Below are 21,166 nucleotides of genomic sequence, written 5' to 3' on the forward strand. Positions count from 1 at the left end.
TCTATAGTGAAAACAACAAATAATAGATTTTTTTTATACATTAGTGTAGAAACATTTGCTTTAGGCTTCTCAAATACAGAAACAAACAAACAAATGGAAAAATTATGTAAAAAAAATAATTATAAATCTAAAATAATTGTTTGTATTGTTATTTTTACTATTGAAAACTTATTTAAATTATTTTAAAATTATTACAAATATTAGCCACAGTAAAATAGTCATCCATCTGTTTATCACTGTGTTTACATGAGTTATTATTGAAGTTACATTTTGCACGTGTGCCATATTTTAATCCATTAAACTACTTGATATACATAGTATGTATTTATTTACTCATTAACTTATTCAAATAAATAAACTTCAAGATCAGTATGTTTATATACAGATGTGTACATGTACTGTTTATGCAACTGTAAGTAAAAAAGTATGTATTTACATAGTAGCTAAAGTTTGTATTTTTCTTCTAAAAATTAAATAATTTAAATAAATGTTGAACTATTTATATAAATCGTATGTAATGTACACAATTCAATTATATATAATATATATTATGTATATTTAATCTATAATTAATATATAATACATATAAATGAATAAATGCATACTTCATAGGGCTGTCAGTTGATTATTTTTTTAATCAATTAAATTAAATTAAATGTATGCATTTACCAGACGCTTTTATCCAAAACGACTCACAGTGCATTCAGGCTATCAATTTTTACATATAATATCATACATAATAATTAAAAAAATTCATTTAAATAATTTTAATAATTTTATCTAATAATGTGTTGATTAAATAATCTAATTAATCGCAAAATAAATTTGATTGTGAAAATACCCACAAAAGATTATTTAAAGCTATTTAGATAGATAGATAGATAGATAGATAGATAGATATTTGTGCATTTAACGATTTGTTTATATATTTCAACGTTTATTTAATGCTTTAATTTTGAGTAATTTGGCCCTCCATAATTTCCAGAGTAAGGAATGGAAATAGGACATGAGGGATGCTTTCAGGGATATTAAAACGCACATGTATGAAACCCCAGTCTTAACATTGTGAGCTTGATCAACCTGCTAGATCGGATGCAGCCTGCAGATAGAGGCGGGGCTGCACCTGGGGCGTGGTTGCACTTGTAGCCCCGCCCCATACCTACTCTGATTGGTTTGATCGTCTTTCATAGACATACATAGTTGGTGTAGGATATGGGGCGGGGCTGCACATGCAACCACACCCCAGGTGCAGCCCCGCCTCGATCTGCTGGCTGCAGCCGCCCCCTTACACAACCCCACCCCTAAACCTAACGTCACTTATGACGTCAACCAATCAGGTACCATGGTGTAAAAACACCCTGATCTGGAAACTCCCATCACTTTCCTGCAGAGACCTATACTTGCTGCAGCCGTGTGCTTGCTCAGACTCGAGCCCGTGTAAAACGCTGTGTGTGTCTCTTTAAGAGCGCAGGTGAAGGGTGTGGTCAAACAGAAATGTTAAAAGTTTCCGGGAAAGCAAGCAAGTAAACAGGTTGAAAATTAATCGAAAGTGACACAAAATATACAGGTTCGAAGCCCAAAGCGAGTTTAGTACGGTCGCGATTTTATCTTAATAATTTCCGGTTATTTGTTTAATTCATAGAAAAGTGTTTGATGCGTTTGCCGGGAAACAAAGGGAAGCAAGCGAACTTGCCAAGGAAAATATTTTATCCTATAATCTGATGGGATATCCTTACAATCTTAAAATGATAATATCTGCAATAGTTCTACATCTGCTTCTTCTGTCGCATCAAACAGGTGAGTTGACAGGAAAATCTTATCTGGTTTCACTTTTATATGAGATGTTATGCTGAGCTATTCCTATGTATTTTATAGAGATACTTCATAGTCATTTGCTATAGTGTTTATTCTACATGGAGCTCAGGGAATTTTCAAATATACCATGGTACATGTTCAAACCCCATGAAAGTTCGATAGTACTTTTTTTGTAAGTGAAACCATTGTACAGAATGATATTGACATAATACTTCAAGATCTAATACCAAGGTTTTACAATTGCACCGTATTCAAAAACCATGGTATTACCACAGTACTTTTACTGCATGTTTGTGAGTGATCCCAATACTGCTTTAAACAACATTCCTCTATCCTTGTTCCTGTAGTTTCAGAGGAGCAGGTGCAGCGGTATGTGATTGGAGAGAAGGGGGAGACTACTTCACTACAGTGTCTTGACCAGCCAGTTAATGCGTCTTCACTTGTTTATCGCTGGAAGATAAATGGGACTGTTGCTGTAACCCAAAACCCCTCGAAGCCATCAGAGCATCTTTCCATTTCCAACAATGGCTCTCTTTGGATCAGTGGGCTTCAGTATATAGATGAAGGCCAGTATGAATGTGAATCCCAAACAAAGGATGGCAGCTCATGGCAAACTCTCTCAAACATCCAGCTTCGAGTTGCCGGTATGGTGCTATGGATATCTAAATCGTACTTGGAAAGCTTTGATATGCAATAGATGTCTCCAGTTTCTGTGAGATCGGGAGTCTGACTTCAAACAGGTTTTTCTGGTTTAACTGCAATGCATGAACCTAGAAAACCATGTGACTGAGTATGCGTAGGATAGACACCACCCATAACGACTAACCAAATTACAGTGTACTTCCTCTTTAACATTTTTAATAAGGTCAAAAGTTTGGGGTCAGGAAGATTTTTAAAAATAAAACAAATAATTTAAAGAGTCCTCGCTAAAGAAATATAATCAAAAGTGATCGTGAAGAAAAATCCATTTCAATTAAATGCTTTTTTTAACCCTTCTTGCATCAAAGGAATGTATGAAATTTACCACTAAAATATGAGGCAGGTACAACACCACCGTTTTCAACATTAATAGAAATGTCTCTTAAGCAGCAAATCAGCACATTAAAATGATTTCTGAAGGATCATGTGACACTGAAGAATGGAGTAATGATGCTGAAAATTCAGCTATGCTATCACAGAAGTAAATTACATTTAAAATATATTAAAATCGAAAATGTTTATTTAAAATTCTAATATTTTTACTGTATTTTTAATAAATAAACCCAGCATTGATGAGCAAAAGCCTTTAAAATCTTTAAAATCTCACTGTCCCCAAACGTTTGTATGGTAGTCACTGTATATGTGTAATTGAAAGTCAAAATGTTCGTTTGATATGTAACATGTAAGTAATCTGTTGTTCATTCATTCTGAAGTACTAAAAAACATTTTAGATGATTTTGTTGAAATGACAGTCATATTAATAATTATTGTTCATACATTTGTATTATATTTCAGAGGGTCCAACTGACGTCTCACTGGCCATACAACCAGCAACTCTCTTACAGAATGGAACGTTTTATGTCAAAAACGACTCTGATGTGATTTTTAACTGCTCCAGTGAGTCTTTTCCCTCACAAAACTTGACATGGACTGTTGAAGATTTGGCGCTGGACAGTTATGACAAAGCATCAGGGAACAAATCCTTCCTTGAGTTCTCCATAACAAAAATCCAACCAAGAAATCAAGGGATGTACACCTGTACATCCCAGAATACACTCTCCAAGAAAACTGTGAAGAAGAGACAGGAGGTGCTAGTTTACTGTAAGACACACGTTTACATCATTTTTAAAAGATGATCTCATAAATGATTCTTTGAAGCAACATTAGAAGTTAGTTTCAGTTTACCTTGACAATTGTAGCATTATCTGTGTGGATTTTGTTTGTTTGTTAGATATGTTATATACTGCATGCTTTAATTGTCTCTTACGTCTTTTTCAGATGCTCCGGAGAGTCGTCCAGAGTGCAGTTGGGAGATAGGTAACGAGACATTCGATGTCTTGTTCATATGTAGCTGGAAAGGAGGTTACCCTGTGCCCACTCTGGACTGGCATGAGGTCCTTGAAGAACATGTAATAGCCAAGGGTCCCACGGTCAACTCCACATCCCAGGAGACCGAGCGTTTGGAGGTCCATGTGAATAGGTTTATATTGCATAGTGGAGAGGAAGTGAAGTGTATTGGACATCATGTGACGGGAAAGGTGGATTCCTGCTCCTTTAAGCTCAGTAAGACCATTTCTTTTTGTCTTAAGACATGTTTTAATGAGATTTACCTTCTGTGTTGTTTTAGCTTTCTCAGTGTTTTTTTTTTTTTTTTAAGAAGTAATGAATATGGTCTTTCATGTCAGTAAAATGACAGTAAAGACATTTTAAGATGTTGCCAGAAATGTGCAATTAAAATAAGTGCTGTTTTTTAAATTAAAATAATGTTTTTAAAAATCAAATAATTCAGTTTCCACAAAAATATATTAGACGGCACTATTTCTTTCAACACTGATGATAATAAATGTTTCTTCAGTAGCAAATTAGCATATTAAAATGATTTCTGAAGGATTATGTGATACTGAAGACTGGAGTAATGATACTAAAATGCAGCTTTGTCAACACAGGAATAAATTACATTTATAAATATTTAAATAGAACTCGAAATAGAATTGTTTTTCTGTGTTTTAGATCAAAGGCAGCATTTTTGAACATAAACGACTTCTTTTAAAAACATAAAACTCTTACCAACCCCACAGTTGTTTTGTAATCACATTTTTCTAACCTACACTATCAGTCCAGTTTTTGCTTGAATAACCAATGTTGCGTGTTTGTGTCCAAACAAATCTAGGAAACCTCTTTTAAAATCAGCCACTATATGTGCAGTTCTTTTGAGTTTTGATCTTTAAACATTCCCAGATTATTCCAGCTTGGGTTTTTGCTCATTTTCATCATCTTCCACTGCACCTCTGGCTAAATTGACTAAATTGAAACCATTATATTTAATGTGTCTTCCAGAGATGCCATATCCCATCGGAGATCCCATGGTAAGCGCTTTGGTGGGCAGCAATGTCACCCTCAGCTGTACTGAGTCTGAATCTCTGCCACCGGCTAAGACTGTCTGGAGGCAAAAGGACGACAAAACCATCAACACCAGCTCCAAATATATTGTGTCTGTAAACAACAACAACACCTACAGTCTCAAAATAATCAATGTAACTAAAGAAGATGAAGGGATCTACTTCTGCTACAGTATAAACCCTCTTGGTCTAAAAGAGCTGGAAGTGTACCTTACTGTGAAAAGTAAGTTAGAAACTTGAATGTTTCTCCATATTTCTTATTCTTTATATATATATATACAGTGGGGATCGAAAGTTTGGGCACCCCTTGCAGAATCTGTGAAAATATGAGTAATTTTCAAAAAATAAGAGAGATCATACTAAATGCATGTTATTTTTTATTTTGTACTGTCCTGAGGAAGATATTGTACATAAAAGATATTAACATTTAGTCCACACGACAAAAAAATTGCTCAAATTATTAAAATAACCCCACTCAAAAGTTTGGGAACCCTTGGTTCTTAGTACTGTGTTCTGTTACCTGATGATCCTGATGATGGTTGTGCATGAGTCACTTGTTTGTTCTGAACAGTTAAACTGAGCAGCGTTCTTCAGAAATATCTTTAAGATCCTGCAGATTCTTCAGTTTTCCAGCATCTTTGCATATTTGAACCCTTTCCAGCAGTGACTGTATGATTTTGAGATACATCTTTTCAAACTGAGGACATTTGAGGGACTCAAACACAACTATTTAAAAAGATTCAAACATTCACAGATGCTCCAGAAGGAAACAAGATGCATTAAGAGCTGGGGGGTGAAAACTTTTGGAATTTGAAGATCAAGGTAAATTGTACTTAATTTGTGTACCGGGAAACATACAAGTATCTTCTGTTGCTTACGAAGGGCAGAACTAAATGGAAAAAAAATATATTTCAACAAAATAAGACAAATTTGGCCATCTTCATCGTGTTCAAAAGTTTTCACCCCCCAGTTCTTAATGCATCTTGTTTCCTTCTGGAGCATCAATGAATGTTTGAACCTTTTTAAATAGTTTTGTTTGAGTCCCTCAATAGTCCTCAGTGTGATAAGATGCATCGCAAAATCATAAAGTCACTGCTGGAAAGGGTTCAAATATGCAAAGATGCTGGAAAATTGAAAAATCTGCAGGACTTTAAAGATTTTTCTGAAGAACGCTGCTCAGTTTAACTGTTCAGAACAAACAAGGGACTCATGCACAACCATCACAAAACAGAAAGACAGTCAAGGATCATCAGGTAACAGAACACAGTACTAAGAACCAAGGGTTCCCAAACTTTTGAGTGGGGTTATTTTAATAATTTCAGCATTTATTTTGTCTTGTGGACTAAATGTTAATATCTTTTATGTACAATATCTTACTCAGGACAGTACTAAATAAAATATAACATGAATTTAGTATGATCTCTCTTATTTTTTGAAAATTACTCGCATTTTCACAGAACCTGCAAAGGGTGTCCAAACTTTCGATCCCCACTGTATATATATATATATATATATGTATATATATATATATATATATATATATATATATATATATATATATATATATATATATATAAAACAAGAATTCTTTTATTCCTAGTTAAAATATGTCCAGATCATATTTCAACTCAAATTCAAAGTAAAATGAATAAAGGATAAGGATAATGAAACCTTTTTTTTTTTTATATATATACCATTCCTTATTTTCACACTGACACAAGACAGTAATATGCCTGAATCTTTTTAACTTTTTTTATTTGCATTGAAGTAATCTTATGATTTCAGTTGTTTAGGAATGAAATGCATGTTTTCAAAAATCCATCGCAGGTCAGATCTGGAGATAGTTCAAGCACTAGCGATGCTAAAGCTATGCACAAATGTGAACCGACGAGAAGTTTCTGACATTACCTCTCCCTTTGCAAAAGTATTACAAAACATCCCCCACATGAACTTGTTCTCCTTTGTTCTTTGTTCTCAGCTTCTGAAGATAATAAAGGGGCCGTGGTTGGTGTCTTTGTTTCTGTTCTTATAATGATGATTGGTGTCGCTATTGGTGCAACAGTATATTCAAAGCGGGATAGAATTTGTATTGGTAAGTATTTTTGAATGCCTAAATAAAACTCTTTTCATAAAGATAGTTTGGTATAATTTTTTTTTTTTTTTTTTCATTTTACAGGTTTAGGATTTAGGTAAGTATGACAACAGCTCATTTATAATCAAAGTAATATGTCACTATTATTCCAAAATATGAGTTTATTGTCTTCAAACATACTATAACATGTGCAAGTAAGTAAGGATCCGTGAAGCTGAGGCATTGTAACATTTTCTTTCTAGTCAATTAGATGATGAAATGGGGGATGTATTGAGTTTAGTGGATTCAGATGAAGAGGAAATTGTCCTTGAAACTGAACTCCCTCCGCCGTCAAACGGACATGCAACCACGCTCGTAGAGATTCACAGAAGATCATCCAGTAAGTCAGCGGTGTCCCGAATATGTTTTGACTTTTGTGATATGGTATCAAAAGGAGTTTATTTTGAAAGGAACTGGGAAAATCTATATCATGATGAAATAATAAAAGTAAGGCAAGTTTGAGAAATGCCTCTTTTGATTGAAAGTTGAAAACCCTAGAAATTATTCTTATTTTTAATCTGTCTCAAATAATTATCAAAACAATTTCCTATTGAATATATTTTCTCTAGTTATGCTCATCTCTGAAATATTTAGTATTTGGTATTAATAATAAATTGTGGGTTTTCTGTACTTTTGGTTTTGCTGAAACAAGTGTGTGTTTATTTTACAGGTGATCATGAAGATAACGCAGACAGTACGGTGCAACATAACGATCAAACACATCCAGAACCAGCACAACAGATAGAAGATGATTAGTCATCAATGTAATATACAGAAAAAAATAGATTCTTCCAAATGGTCAACTCTGCTAAATTATTTGTTTTTGTGTGATATTTTCCTTGTATAATATTCCATCAATCTGTGTAAAGTCTAAAGGTCTTAAACTCATTTTAGAGGCCCTGTTTTTATTTTCAGTATTAGTTTTTAACATTCTGGCCTCAATTCATGAAATTAAATTTTTTACTACACCATGCTACAGTATGTTAGTGAACTGTTACGAAATGTTATTGTTACTTAAACTGGTTTGAATGATCAATTTCTGTAAAATTGTATGGGTGAATCTCAACAAAATATGTCTGGGTAATAATTTGTGGCAGAATAATAATAATAAAAATTCTTAATTATATGAAGCCTATTGTGTACCATTGGATTTTTTTTGCATTGTGAAATAATTTTCAAGACATTTTACTATCTTGTGTGTTTTGCAATTAATAATGAGAGTCGAGTACAATTTTAGTAATGTATAAAACAATACTTAGACTAGCTTTAAATGGCACTATAAAATAAAATGAATTCAAAGCTGTAAAATCACGATGCCTGAGATGTAAATGAAAAGTATAAAACATCGTAACATTGTAAATAAACAGTAGACACACCCAAGTATGTACTGTACGCATATACACCCTTGATGATGGGTCACGTGGTTTGCCCATCTGGCCACGCCTTCTTGTGAAATGAATCCCTATGATGTGAGGGGAAATTATGCGTTCATGATTTCAGTGGTAAGATGTGCAGTTCGCTTGGAGGGTGTGCTGTCAAAGGTATGGCAATTCACATAATGTAGATGATATATAAACATATGTATTTGATAAAAGAGGAAAATACGTTTTCATATTAGTAGAAAATGAGTAGTTCCGGATATGCGCATTTGTCTTTGTACATGACAGGTGTCTTTAATTGTGACAGAACCGCATGACCTGATCGCGGAGCTGAAACCCGCTCATCCCCCGCGTCTGTACGGCTCTGCCGGCTGCGAGACATGGAGCGTCCGCTTCTCCCCGGACGGATCTTATTTTGCCTGGTCAATGGGACACGGCTTCGTCAAACTCCTCTCCTGGCCGCTGACATCCGAAGAGTGCGTCTGTGTTCATTACACAATGGCTTAATTAATATAGGCTTATATGTAACCCCACAATAAATTACTATTAGCCTATGGGAGAACCTGACACTAACAATAAAGTAATATTAGTAGGCCTACATGTGAAGATAACCGCTGAAACCGGTCCTTGTTGGCTGGATTTAACAGTTCTTCAGGTCTGGTCATAGCTGGTTTAACATAAAAAAAAATTGGGTTACACTTTATTTTAAGGTGTCTTTGTTACTAAGTATACATTTAAGTACTGAGTTATATTAATTAACAACATTTATTAACCATAGATTAGGATAAGGGGTTGGTTTAGGGCTATTGCATGTAATTCTGAATATTTTTTGCTAATACTATGTAACAAGGACACCTTAAAATAAAGTGTTAACAAAAATTGTTTTATATATGGTATAAGGGATATATCAGAGTAACATGGTAATACGACAATGCTACTTTTTTTTAACAAAATCACAATAATGTGGAACAATAAAGAAACAATGGAGGAAGCGGAAGCACAACTGAACCTTCTACATTCCTCTTTGTATTATCTGCAGCACTGAAGCTGGACGCAGTGAAGAGAAGACACTTAACTGCAGGCAAACGGTGTGGGCACTGGCGTTTGGACCATGCATGTCTACCCAAGATGCTTTACATCAGAACAGACGTGATCACGAGCTACTGCTGGCCATTGGTCTAAACAACGGCGTGATCCAGGTGTGGGTCGTCTCAACTGGTAAGACTGAACTCTAGACTCATTTTCACCATCAAGAACTTAGATTGGTCTAAACATTAACAGCATGGTGTTATACACATGTAGTATACGTTTAATATGTAAGTAAATCCCTGTTCTGTCTTCAGGAAATCTGCGGGTTACTCTAACCGGACATCAGGCTCCTGTTAGGGATTTAGTCTTCGCTCCAAATGGAAGTCTCACGCTTGTATCAGCCTCCCGAGACAAAACTTTAAGGATATGGGACTTGGCGAAGAAAGGTCAGAGCATCTGATGTGGAAGCAACGCATCTTTGCAATTGGATGAAAATAAGTTTTCATGACTCTAAATTCCAGTACTTATGAAGATTGTAATGCTGATATTTGCAGGTGCCAGTCCCCATGTGCTGCGGGGTCCAGACTACTGGGTCTTCAGATGTTCCATATCACCTGACAGCAGTGTGATCGCCTCCGTTTGCAACCTCGACTCTGTGAGTTAATCTGTTAGGATGTCTTTTAGTAGTTATATAAAGAGTATTGTTATATAATCAGGGAGACTTTTGGTCTCTGCAGCAGGAACAGCTGCACTGCAACAGGATGTCCTGTAGAGCCATGCAGATAAAATAATAGCACTATTCTTTTGATTGTTGTGATTGTGATTACTGTACTGTGTTACATCATCTGAATATTGTTTTCCCAACAGAAGGTGTATTTGTGGAGCCTGAGGTCCTACACCTTCATGAGACACCTTACATATGACCACGAGCGCACCATGGCATCATGCGACTTTTCCCAGGATGGAGCGCTGCTCGCGATCGCTTCGTATCATTCGACCACAGGCTGGTGGCTGGACCTGTGGGACCCCTATACAGCTGTTCTCCTGACTAGAGCAGAGTATGTTGGCCATCCAAGATGTTATTTTCTCATATCATATTTATATTAATAATTTTTTTTTGTTTTACAATAATTATGATTATTACTGTTTTTAATCAAATTAGAGAAAGCTGTTTTACTTATTTTTGGGACACAAAGTTCAGAACAGCGGGACTGTTCTGCTAAACGTCATCTTTCATGCTTCACAGAATTTTTTTTTTTTTTTTTTTGGGCAAGCTACACATTGAAAATCACTTTCAGTTCTGAATGAACTGTTGTTTTTATAAATGTAGACATAGACAAAAAATATATATATATTTTTTACAACTATTCCCAACATGCAGAAAATTTTAATTGGCTGAAAATATACTCACCTTCAGGCCGTTCAAGATGTAGATGAGCTTGTTGCTGTTGTTGCTGAACAGATTTGGAGAAATTTTACATTACATCGCTCGCTCACAAATGGATCCTTTGCAGTGAATGGGTGCCGTCAGAATGAGAGTCCAAACAGCTGATAAAAACATCAGAATAATCCACAAGTAATACACACTACTCCAGATGTTAATTGATGGGTATCAGTTCAATCAATTACTAAAAATATCTTTAATTGATGATTAACATCTTGTGAAGTGAAAAGCTTAAATTTAAATAATAATAATAATAAAAAAATGCTTCTGGCCAAAATACAAGACCGTGATCCATAACATTTCTTAGATCCGCTGTTTTACTTGCACATCAAAATCCACTGATTTATTTGTTTAGAAGTGTTTTTGCCTGTGAACAATGCTTGGTCTGTGCATATTTCATTCATGATTCAGATGGCTTTTTTACTGGAAGAAGCAATTTTATGTATAGAGGACTATAGAGGATTTGTTTCTTACAAACGCAGATTTTCACTTCACAAGACATTATTTGATGGACTGGAGGGATGTGGATGACTTGTGATATTTTTATCAGCTGTTTGGACTTTCATTCTGACGGCACCCATTTCCTGCAGAGGATCCATTGGTGAGCAGGGGTGTAATGTTAAATTTCTCCAAATCTGTTCTTATGAAAAAAAACTAACTCCTCTACATCGACAGGCCTGAAGGGGAGTACATATTCAGCAAATAAAAATTTCCGGGTGAACTATGTCGCAATATACTGCATGTTGGAAATAGATGTAAAACATATTTTCTTCTCTTTCCAGAGACTGTGAGGTGTGTGCTTACAGAAGTGACAATCTACTGACGTCTCTTAGCTTCTCTCCGGTTGGTCTGCTTCTGGCTTTTAAAGACTACAGGTGAGCAATGAACCATCCATTTGAGATCTGAGCTCTTCAGAACTACATGACCAAACATCACCCTTGTGACCTCACACCTTTCTCTATTGTTTCAAATGACACTGTTCTGTGTTGCAGGGCGTTACGGATTTGGGATGTGGAACGAGATAAACTGGTCACAGACACGGATCACAACCGAGCCGGGGGCGTGTGCTGTGCTTTCCATCCACACGGGGGCGTCATCGCCACAGGGTATTGCACATCATCAGTTTTGACAAAGTGTTTACTCTAGAATGTATACAGAAAAAAACACTAAGTAGTTCTTTATATTTGATTGTAGGTGCAGAGATGGACATGTAAAATTCTGGCGAGTTCCTCGTCTCGTTCCGAGCCTAAAGCATCTGTCTCGGATTGCCCTGAGATTCTCCATTTCAACCTATCAAGTGGAGGCTCTTCCCTTGCCCCCAAAAATCCTGGAATACCTTACTTACAGGGACATTCCAAAGCAAAAGACTTTATATTGTAAAGAACACTGCAGATGACTGAAAACAGTAATGTTTGTGGGACACCATACTTGAAATATTTAAATACTTAATTTTTTTACATAACTACTTTGAAAATGTAACATTTGTTTTACAAAGTACTGAGACAAGAGTTATTTTAAGCTTAAAAAAAACATTTCAAAATTATTACAGGGTTCTGTACATAGTTTTTTTTCCTGACAGAACAATATGAAGAAGTAAACACAACTTCCTCTCATAACATGACATCACAGGTTTATGTTAACATAACCCTTTTGAAAGTGTGAACCAATGCTCTATCCATCGCTGACTACGATGTCTCTAACAGCCTGGAAAGCTGCAACCATTGAGCTGAGCTGGATCTTCTCATTGGTTCCGGAGGCCAGACGATACCTTATGATTAAAAAGGAAAGAAAATGAAGCTCACTCAAGTAAATAATAAACTTAATCTACTGTTCAAAAGTTTAGGGTTGATACAATTTTTCAGTGGTTTCAGTGGAACCAAGGCTGAAATCATTTGATAAGAAATACAGTAAAAACTAAAATTTTGTTAAATATACTACAATTTAAAAGAACTCTTCTTTTCTTATTAGATTTTCAAATGTAATTCATCATCACTCCAGTGTAACAAGATCCTTCAGGAATCATTAGAATATGCTGATTTGCTACTCATGAAACATTTATGATTACTTCCAGTGATTAAAAACAGTTGTGCTGCTGGATATTTTTGCGCAAATTCTGATACTTTTTTTTCAGGAATCTTTAAGCATGTTCAAAAGAACAGCATTTATTTGGAATATAAATATTTAGTAATATTATAAATGTCTTTGCGGTCACATTTAAACAACTGAATGCATCCTTGCTAACTTAAAGTATCAATTTGATTATATATGTTATAAAATATTTATAATTATTTTCAAGCGACAAATGCATATTTACATTAATCAAGCGAATCGAAGTTGAACTCCTGTAGATAAAGTATGCAGTTTGCTTCATTCGTATTTAGGTAGTCAAACCAGTCATAAACAGAACAGTGTACTCACTTCTCTACTGATTTACTTAAGTTAACATAATAAATGCACTCACTCAATATTGGCAAGTTTTATAAGCAAGCCCATGCGGATGGAGGGTGGGAAGTCCACTGAAATAGAAACACAAAAACATTAGAGCTAAATTAACCCACCTAACTGTGCTCAGATAACACTTTGATTGTGTGACCAATAAATCTGATTTTATTTAATCAACTCTAAATACATTTGATTTTAAAACATTAAAAAAAAAAACCACAGAACACATGGCATGCTGTGCTATAAATATTTTTTGGCATGCAAAAAAAATATTTACTCATTGCAGTCTGGTTTCTGAAAATTATGTAATGTTTAGTGCACTGGGCAAGGGCAGGGAAAACATGTAGCTCATCATCACTATATCAAAGTTGTGATGGCTTGTGTGTGGCATTCTGGTCTGCTTTAGTTATTTTGAACAGGAACCAGTTAAAGAGCCATGCATGGCTGAATTAAAAGTATAGTCTTACCACGGTGAATGAGAAGATGGACTTCTGTTAAAATGTCATGAAGTGCCAGACCTTTTAGAGTTTTGAGCTGCAGAATTTCTGTTGGACCCAGATAAGGACTTTGGAAACGTCATAAACTAATATCAGCAACTTACAACTCCACAATTCCAATTCCTGTATAAACACTTAGATGCCATTAATAAACTATCAGCTTAGTAAATTATAAATATCAATATTAATATTTATTTAAATAAAAGAATATATAATTATAATAGCACACATAATATATTTCAATAATTATTTTTTATTCCTTTTTCTATAGTCATAATTATAAAAGAAATTAGATTTTACATATTTAAAATATAACATTTATAAAGAACAAATGTAATATATTGAGCATAATCTATGTTTGATGTAATTTTCCTGATATGCGTATATTTGTAAATATATATTCATCTGAAATGTTATTTATTTGCTTTATAAATTTATCGACTTTGTTACTACTGATATTCTCCAGTATGTTTGTTTTAATTTTGGCTCTAAGAGTTAATATGGGGGAAAATAGAAATTTCTAAATTGTATAGAGCTTTTTGTTAATGCTTTGGAAAATATATATAAAAAGAAATCTGAATTATTAAACTAATAAAAAAGTGAATATGCATTCAACATTATTATGAATCATAATATAATTACAAAACTACTACTACTAGTAATTATATTTTATAATGATCAATTTATAAAATATAAATTTTATGTTTACTTTAATTTTATTTAGAATTTTTGGAGATGCTGCCAGGGATTTATTATCCCTTCACAGCAATTAAAACAGAAAAATAAAATAAAAACTACCATCATAAACATTACAAATAAAAAAGAAAGAAAGATTATGGGTTACTGTGATCAATTTATAAAATATAAATTTTATGTTTACTTTAATTTTATTTAGAATTTTTGGAGATGCTGCCAGGGATTTATTATCCCTTCACAGCAATTAAAACAGAAAAATAAAATAAAAACTACCATCATAAACATTACAAATAAAAAAGAAAGAAAGATTATGGGTTACTGTGATCAATTTATAAAATATAAATTTTATGTTTACTTTAATTTTATTTAGAATTTTTGGAGATGCTGCCAGGGATTTATTATCCCTTCACAGCAATTAAAACAGAAAAATAAAATAAAAACTACCATCATAAACATTACAAATAAAAAAGAAAGAAAGATTATGGGTTACTGTGAGGCTTGGAGAGCTAACTAACCGACCTGTAGAGTAGAAAGGATACGGTTATATGCAGTGGTGAAGTCTTTATTGAGGGCCCAGTCCAGTATGTTGGCGATGTCAGATCTGAGCGGATGTCCAGTACATGTGTACACCATCTCCTCTGTCACCTTCCCATAGGCCATGTGTGTACTCTGTCCATGAAAAGACACAATACAGATTTTCTCAATATTTTTCATGCCAGCAGCAATGCAGTAAGCAAACCACAAATACGTTTTGATATTTTTGTCACTTTTTCATATGATACACACCTGTAAAATGTTTAATGATCGCCTCATGTCTCCTGTTGAAAGGGTCACAATGGCCTTCATGCCATCTGGAGTGATGTCAATGCTATCAGCGAAAAACAGATTTTTAAATATGCATGAATCTATGCTAGGAACATACAATGTTTGGTTTTATTTGCACAAAGTTGTGTAATGCGCCAGAGGGCAGAGCCCATATAAAATGTGAAGAGTTTTTAATCAAATTGACCACTTCAGCCAGGGTATTTTGTGTTCAGGGTCTTTTGAGTGGATCCATCTGACACACTTGAGATATCATCCCAAAATTCAGACGGCCTTAATACGGTCATGTCAATGGTGCTCTATCTTCAACCCGCACAAAATATAACTGGCCTTTAATTACAAACAAATATAAATAAATGTTTACCTTTTCTGGGAAAAATAAATAAAATAAAAATTTAGTGTTGTGGATTTCTTTCAGAATGCAATCAATTCAACACTAATTTCATCCAGAAATAACATCCTCTTGACCTGGATTGGCTGTGTCTCACCTCTCTTGCTGTATCACATGCTCTAGTCTGGGAATCATCTGGCTCTGGGACAGGGGGCCGAAACGAAACCGTGTGCATCTAGACTGCAGCGCAGGTATGATCTTTGAAAGGTAGTTACAGATCAGACAAAAACGTGTGTTCTCTGTAAACTTCTCAATGACTGAGAAAGAGAGGGAGTGAAAAAAAAAATACATATCAGGTGAGGCTTAATAAAGTCTGCATAAATAAATCTCTAAAAGGATTGAAAAAAATTAAATGTATTTTTAAAATCATAAACATTATTTAAATAAAAGATAATTATAAAACACATTTTTGATAATAACTATAAAGAATAGGGCCCGGTTCCCCAAAACGTTCTTATCGCTAAGTAGTTCTTGACCTATTCCTTAACCTCTCTCTTAACGTTATGGCACGATTCCCGACACGTTCGTACGCTAAGTATATCTTCTGTAAGTCACACTTCCGTAAGGTTGGTCTGGACCATTCGTAAGCTCTCTCTTAGTGTTATTTGAGCTCAAGACGCTACTGTACAGCAGTCTTTAGAAACCAGCGCAGCAAAGTACAAGTCAAACTATGGTATTTTGACAATGTTGTGGCTCAACAATGATTTTATGTTATTTTTTAAGACTCATAATAAATTATGTTCGCAATGGATACAGGCCTATTTATGAAGTTGACTTTATGTGGTATCAGAACTAATATGGTGGTAATTAGCCTAGGCTTTTTCGTAATGTAATTAAAGCGAATTGGCAATCAATTTTTTGATAATTAAAATTTGGCAAACAATTTGGCCCTAAATGTTTAAGATCTATAAATGGGTAATCATGGTTGTGTCCAGTAAGTGACTATAGCAGCGATCCAACGTGTCCTTGTATTGAATCAAAGATGGAGCCGGACGCGGAGCCATTTAGTCCATGTCAATTGTTTTATTCTGCAAAACTTAAGCCCTTTTGACATTTTTCCTGACGTGGCTATATTAAAAAAAAATTCGCCTCCCAAGACAGCTCATTACGGAGCTGCTGGACCTTCTCAGACCTGTGCTTGCCAGGCTAACGTGGCAGGATTTTGCTTTAAGCCCTGAAGCCCAGCGCTAAGTTTTTTTTTGCTACAGAGAGATTCATCGAGGTCGTGAGAGAGGGCTACAGCCTAATCAAAACCTCGCTGTGGAGGTGTGTCCACACTGTCACCAACGCCCGTCTGCGCCATGCTGGGGATTAGATCCTGGTGGATGGCACACTCATCACTATCGCCAATTCATCAGTGATTGATCAGGCGTAGGCTACTCATCGCGAAAGGGATACACGGCCATAAACGTGCAGGTTATAGTGGACCACAGGGGTGTGATCTCCGACCTGGTGGTAATGTCCAGCAAGACTTCAACTTCCTCTCAACTTTTTTACGTTGCTTCCCCATCATATTCTGTATCTAACTCTCTCTCTCTCTGTTCAATGTAGATAGGTTGCTTTTTATTTAAAACATAAACCAATTGCAATCAATACCGCATTAAACAGAAGTAACTGCAGCTGCTTGCCAGTCAATTCTGATTGTAAAGTACCTTACCATTAATATAAAAGTGTATTATATAATTTTTATAAGTCGTTAAACCCATGTCAAGAAGCAGCACAAGTGGCACAATGGGATAAGGAGGGTGGATGATTAGCGAGGGATACCTGGTTAGTCTATCCGTCACAACATATCGTGTGAACATATTACTGACCATTTGATAATTAAATTTAAAGTCTATATTCTAATGATAACTTAAAATATGTTAAAATAAATGTTACTATTATAATTTGAGGAATGTTTCATTTGCATAGAACGTGTTGTCTTTCTTAACGCTGTATTGCACCTTCGCGTGAAATGGAAAATCGATTCATGAGCAATCGATGCCAACTAATTCAGCACCCTCACTTTGGACAGCGCTCTTGTTACGTCGGACGTAAGAGGCAGCGTGTTAAGAAGCTTCCTAAGGGACACTTCGGGGAACACACTTAGGAACATAAACAACTTAGGTAAGATATATCTTTCGAGGTCTTCTTAGCGTGCTAAGAGTGAGCGTAGATCTTTATCTATAAAATCCAGAACACACATTCATACATTTTAAAGCATAAAAGCAGATGCCGTGTCACAATTATCATAAATATCAGAAAATATTAACTCTTTTAAATATTTTTTTTCCGAATCATACTGCTCTCAGTCAAAATAAATTACCAAAAAAAATGTTGATAACGGCCCACCACTTATTTTGATCTATTCAATGTTTATTTGTGTATTGCAACAAATAAACCCCAGCGACTTAAGACTGCTTTTGTGCTCCAGGGTCACATATTTAAAATCAAGAATAATATATAAAAAGGCATGAAATTAAAATAACACTAATAATAATAATAATAATAATAATAACAACAACAAACAGATCCTTATTTACATTCGATATCCAGAACAGATATTCATACATCTTTAAACCTAAAATAAAGCATACAGTTTTTAGTAGAATCAGATGCTCAGTCAAATTTAACCGTAAACTCTCTAAATATTTGTTTTGCCAATCATAAATCACACTGCTCTCATTCATGTCTCACTGTGGACAGTGAAATGGCAGAACCCTATTCTTCTGCCATCGGGACATTTGGGGGCTCAGCAGGTGAGCTGATGGAGGGGCAGATGGTACACTACCTCTCCTTAAAGCATTCTGTGCGTCCTGGGTCATAGCATCCGCCTCGTCCAGAATCACCAACTTAAAGCCTTTCCTACAAGAAGCAAACAGAGAACGGAACATTATTTTATAACAACAGTATATATTTTAATGGAATAAAAGCCTAAAGATAAGATGTCATTCAATAGTTTCCTGTAATGTATTGCTGTATGCGAGAACATATTTTATACTATACAAACTGTTCATGAATGGCATGTTCTTACTTGAAGATGGTTCGTGTGCTGGCAAAGCTGAGGATCGGCCCCCTAACCACATCTATGCCACGGTCATCTGACGCATTGAGCTGATGAAGTCAAATGTACAAGAATTTCCATTATTATATATATATATATATATATATATATATATATATATATATATATATATAAAAAGTACATTTAAAAGGTTTGCAACAATCATATTTCGCTTTCATTTGTTAATATCCATTAAAAAGTGAGCATAAATTAATGCATATAGAATAGTTAACGAATTTATTTTATAGATTTAATATCAATTATTAGGCAGTACTATCAATGATTCTGACGGCACCCATTCACTGCAGAGTATCCACTGCAGAGCAAGTCATGTGATGCAAAATTTCCCCAAATTGGATGACCACATATTTTTTGACATGGGGAAAAAGTCACCAAACATATGCATCTGGAAACAACTGCAAACTTCTACAGTACCTCCAGGACCATAGAGTTGAACTCTTTATCTTTGTACAGCTGTTTGGCACATGCCAGTATAGTAGAGGTTTTTCCTGTTCCTGGAGGTCCATAGAAGAGCAGATGAGGCAATCGGTCTTCACTGATGAACTTCTGAACTGTGAGAGAAAAAGAAAGAGGACGTCCATTAAAAATTCATTTTTATAGAAATTTCAAGAACACACTGGTCATTTAGAGATATACTAGAAAAAATGGTTGCAGAAGTACAAGTCTTCTGAAGCCCTATAGTTTTGTGTAAAATCTAATCTTAGTTTGTTAATAATAATAATAATAATAATGAAAGAATACAATTTATAATTCATTGATCACTGCTTACTTGTGCTCAGGATGTCTTGATGAGAGATGAGGTCATCTAATGTCTGTGGCCTGTACTTTTCAACCCTGAAAATCAAGAAATTTGAAAGAAACTTAAAAAAAAACTGTTTTTGTTTAATTATATTGTTTATCTAGCGGAGTGTCAGCAATTCTAATGAACTGTTTTACCTTAACAAAAAAAAAAAAACTATAATTTGTCACACACACACATACATACATACATACATACATACATACATACATACATATATATATATATATGAAACGACAGTAGCTATCATCACAAGTAGATATTATTAATAAAGAGTTTATCATTTCAGACATGTTACTTTGCAGTGAACTGACTGATACACACGAGTCGTCATCGCTCTTCTCCATCAATGATACGATGTCAGCTGTCATAATAATAATACAGTTCTGATACGTTCTTGTATATGTATTTCATACACATTAAAAGACGAGCTCAATTACAGCCCATAGTGATTTAATATCCATAGATGAATATGGCCATAAGTGCAGAATAAGCGCAATCCAAATGTAAACAAAGCAAACTTTGCTGCACACGTCGGCTACAGAATCTCTCAAGTAAAAGTAATAAACATTTTAAGCATTAGCTAAGAAAACAAGGTCGAAATTTGTACAACTAAACGGAAAAGACATTACCATGGTAAATTTCTCGTCTGAAGTTGTGCTTTACTTGTTGATGCCATCCTCTTGTATTTTGCTCAAGCAGCCACGGCACGCGATGTGCTTTGGCGCGTTTTCTTCTTCTTCTTCTTCTTTGTGTTCAATGGCCGTTCACTCCTTAGGAGCATTACCGCCACCTACTGTATATCTTGCGCACATGGGGGATGAATCTGTATTGCTCAAAAACAGGGTTCTTCAAATCTAGCGCTGGAGGGCCAATCTACTGCAGAGTTTAGCTACAACCCTGATCAAATTCACCTACTTGTGATTTTCTAATGATTGATTAGCATGCTCAGTTGTGTTTGATTAGTGTTAGAGCTAAACTATGCAGGAAAGTGGATCTCTTGGGCCAGATTTGAATATCCCTGCTCAAAAACAACATAAGAAAAAAATATTGTAATGCACCCACCCCAGAGGATCAGAGCTTACACAGGGCTCCTCAACCTCTGTGATGGGCAGAAGCATCATGATCCTCATCCTCAAACACTAAATCCTGTGGTCTAGTCATTTAAGATCTAAAACATTTAAAACCACATTAACAAATATCTGAATATCACTCAAACCCTTTCCCAGAAGGACCACGAAGCTCACTGACCTGTTACTTATATTGCTAAAAAAAAAGACTGTTATGTTGATCATAATATTTAAAAAGCACATGCTCTACTTCTTCGAAAACATCTCATTCATCACACATACCATTTTCATGCTTCCCCATTGATGCAAGTGTTGAATTTAGTCCTGTGTGTACCAGCCGTAATCTAGAAATCATTAATTCTTCCTTTCTGTGCCTTCCATAAAAGCGTTCTTTTTTTCCTTACTGATTTTACAATACCATAATACCACCTACCTGTGCTGCTAATTTCCCATCTTTGTTGCCATGTTATTTTCCTGTCAGTTACT

General features: G+C 35.0%; 3 protein-coding genes across 5 annotated transcripts; 2 read left to right on the forward strand and 1 right to left on the reverse strand.

The window, feature by feature from the left end:
* Positions 1–1,390: 1,390 nt before the first annotated feature.
* vsig10 (V-set and immunoglobulin domain containing 10) lies at positions 1,391–8,174 on the forward strand. The gene is made up of 9 exons (XM_026240692.1): positions 1,391–1,797; positions 2,163–2,459; positions 3,310–3,615; positions 3,793–4,077; positions 4,852–5,136; positions 6,892–7,005; positions 7,090–7,102; positions 7,248–7,384; positions 7,715–8,174. Exons 1-9 carry the CDS (start codon positions 1,722–1,724, stop codon positions 7,798–7,800), a joined length of 1,599 nt encoding a protein of 532 aa, XP_026096477.1. The 5' UTR covers positions 1,391–1,721; the 3' UTR covers positions 7,801–8,174.
* A 295-nt stretch (positions 8,175–8,469) lies between these two features.
* LOC113068100 (WD repeat and SOCS box-containing protein 2-like) lies at positions 8,470–12,437 on the forward strand. 3 transcript variants are annotated; one of them, XM_026240693.1, is made up of 9 exons: positions 8,470–8,585; positions 8,712–8,899; positions 9,463–9,641; positions 9,767–9,898; positions 10,007–10,107; positions 10,320–10,510; positions 11,679–11,771; positions 11,889–12,002; positions 12,091–12,437. In XM_026240693.1, the coding sequence occupies exons 1-9, from the start codon at positions 8,499–8,501 to the stop codon at positions 12,290–12,292; spliced, it is 1,287 nt and encodes a 428-aa protein (XP_026096478.1). In that variant the 5' UTR covers positions 8,470–8,498; the 3' UTR covers positions 12,293–12,437. The 3 variants fall into 3 exon arrangements, with proteins under 3 accessions (XP_026096478.1, XP_026096480.1, XP_026096479.1); XM_026240695.1 differs by having other exon boundaries at positions 12,071–12,252; XM_026240694.1 differs by having other exon boundaries at positions 8,475–8,585; positions 8,731–8,899.
* LOC113068101 (replication factor C subunit 5-like) lies at positions 12,325–20,369 on the reverse strand. Its single transcript, XM_026240696.1, has 11 exons — positions 20,243–20,369; positions 19,581–19,645; positions 19,226–19,362; positions 18,761–18,840; positions 18,518–18,591; positions 15,842–16,001; positions 15,318–15,399; positions 15,071–15,200; positions 13,806–13,883; positions 13,358–13,412; positions 12,325–12,664 (listed from the first exon to the last, which is right to left on the reverse strand). The coding sequence occupies exons 1-11, from the start codon at positions 20,287–20,289 to the stop codon at positions 12,568–12,570; spliced, it is 1,005 nt and encodes a 334-aa protein (XP_026096481.1). The 5' UTR covers positions 20,290–20,369; the 3' UTR covers positions 12,325–12,567.
* Positions 20,370–21,166: the final 797 nt, after the last annotated feature.

This window comes from Carassius auratus, linkage group LG30F (genome assembly GCF_003368295.1).
Source record: "Carassius auratus strain Wakin linkage group LG30F, ASM336829v1, whole genome shotgun sequence".
Classification (NCBI taxonomy): Eukaryota; Metazoa; Chordata; class Actinopteri; order Cypriniformes; family Cyprinidae; genus Carassius; species Carassius auratus.

Excerpts from the sequence above, each read along its gene's own strand:
- vsig10 (XM_026240692.1), top strand. The coding sequence starts at position 1,722 with ATGGGATATCCTTACAATCTTAAAATGATAATATCTGCAATAGTTCTA. Across the intron at positions 2,460-3,309 it reads CATCCAGCTTCGAGTTGCCG|AGGGTCCAACTGACGTCTCA; the intron begins GTATGGTGCTAT and ends ATTATATTTCAG. Across the intron at positions 4,078-4,851 it reads TTCCTGCTCCTTTAAGCTCA|AGATGCCATATCCCATCGGA; the intron begins GTAAGACCATTT and ends TGTGTCTTCCAG.
- LOC113068100 (XM_026240693.1), top strand. The coding sequence starts at position 8,499 with ATGAATCCCTATGATGTGAGGGGAAATTATGCGTTCATGATTTCAGTG. Across the intron at positions 8,586-8,711 it reads TGGAGGGTGTGCTGTCAAAG|GTGTCTTTAATTGTGACAGA; the intron begins GTATGGCAATTC and ends TGTACATGACAG. Across the intron at positions 8,900-9,462 it reads TGGCCGCTGACATCCGAAGA|CACTGAAGCTGGACGCAGTG; the intron begins GTGCGTCTGTGT and ends TATTATCTGCAG.
- LOC113068101 (XM_026240696.1), bottom strand. The coding sequence starts at position 20,289 with ATGGCATCAACAAGTAAAGCACAACTTCAGACGAGAAATTTACCATG. Across the intron at positions 15,201-15,317 it reads GATCATTAAACATTTTACAG|AGTACACACATGGCCTATGG; the intron begins GTGTGTATCATA and ends TTTCATGGACAG. Across the intron at positions 13,413-13,805 it reads CCATCTTCTCATTCACCGTG|TGGACTTCCCACCCTCCATC; the intron begins GTAAGACTATAC and ends TTTCTATTTCAG.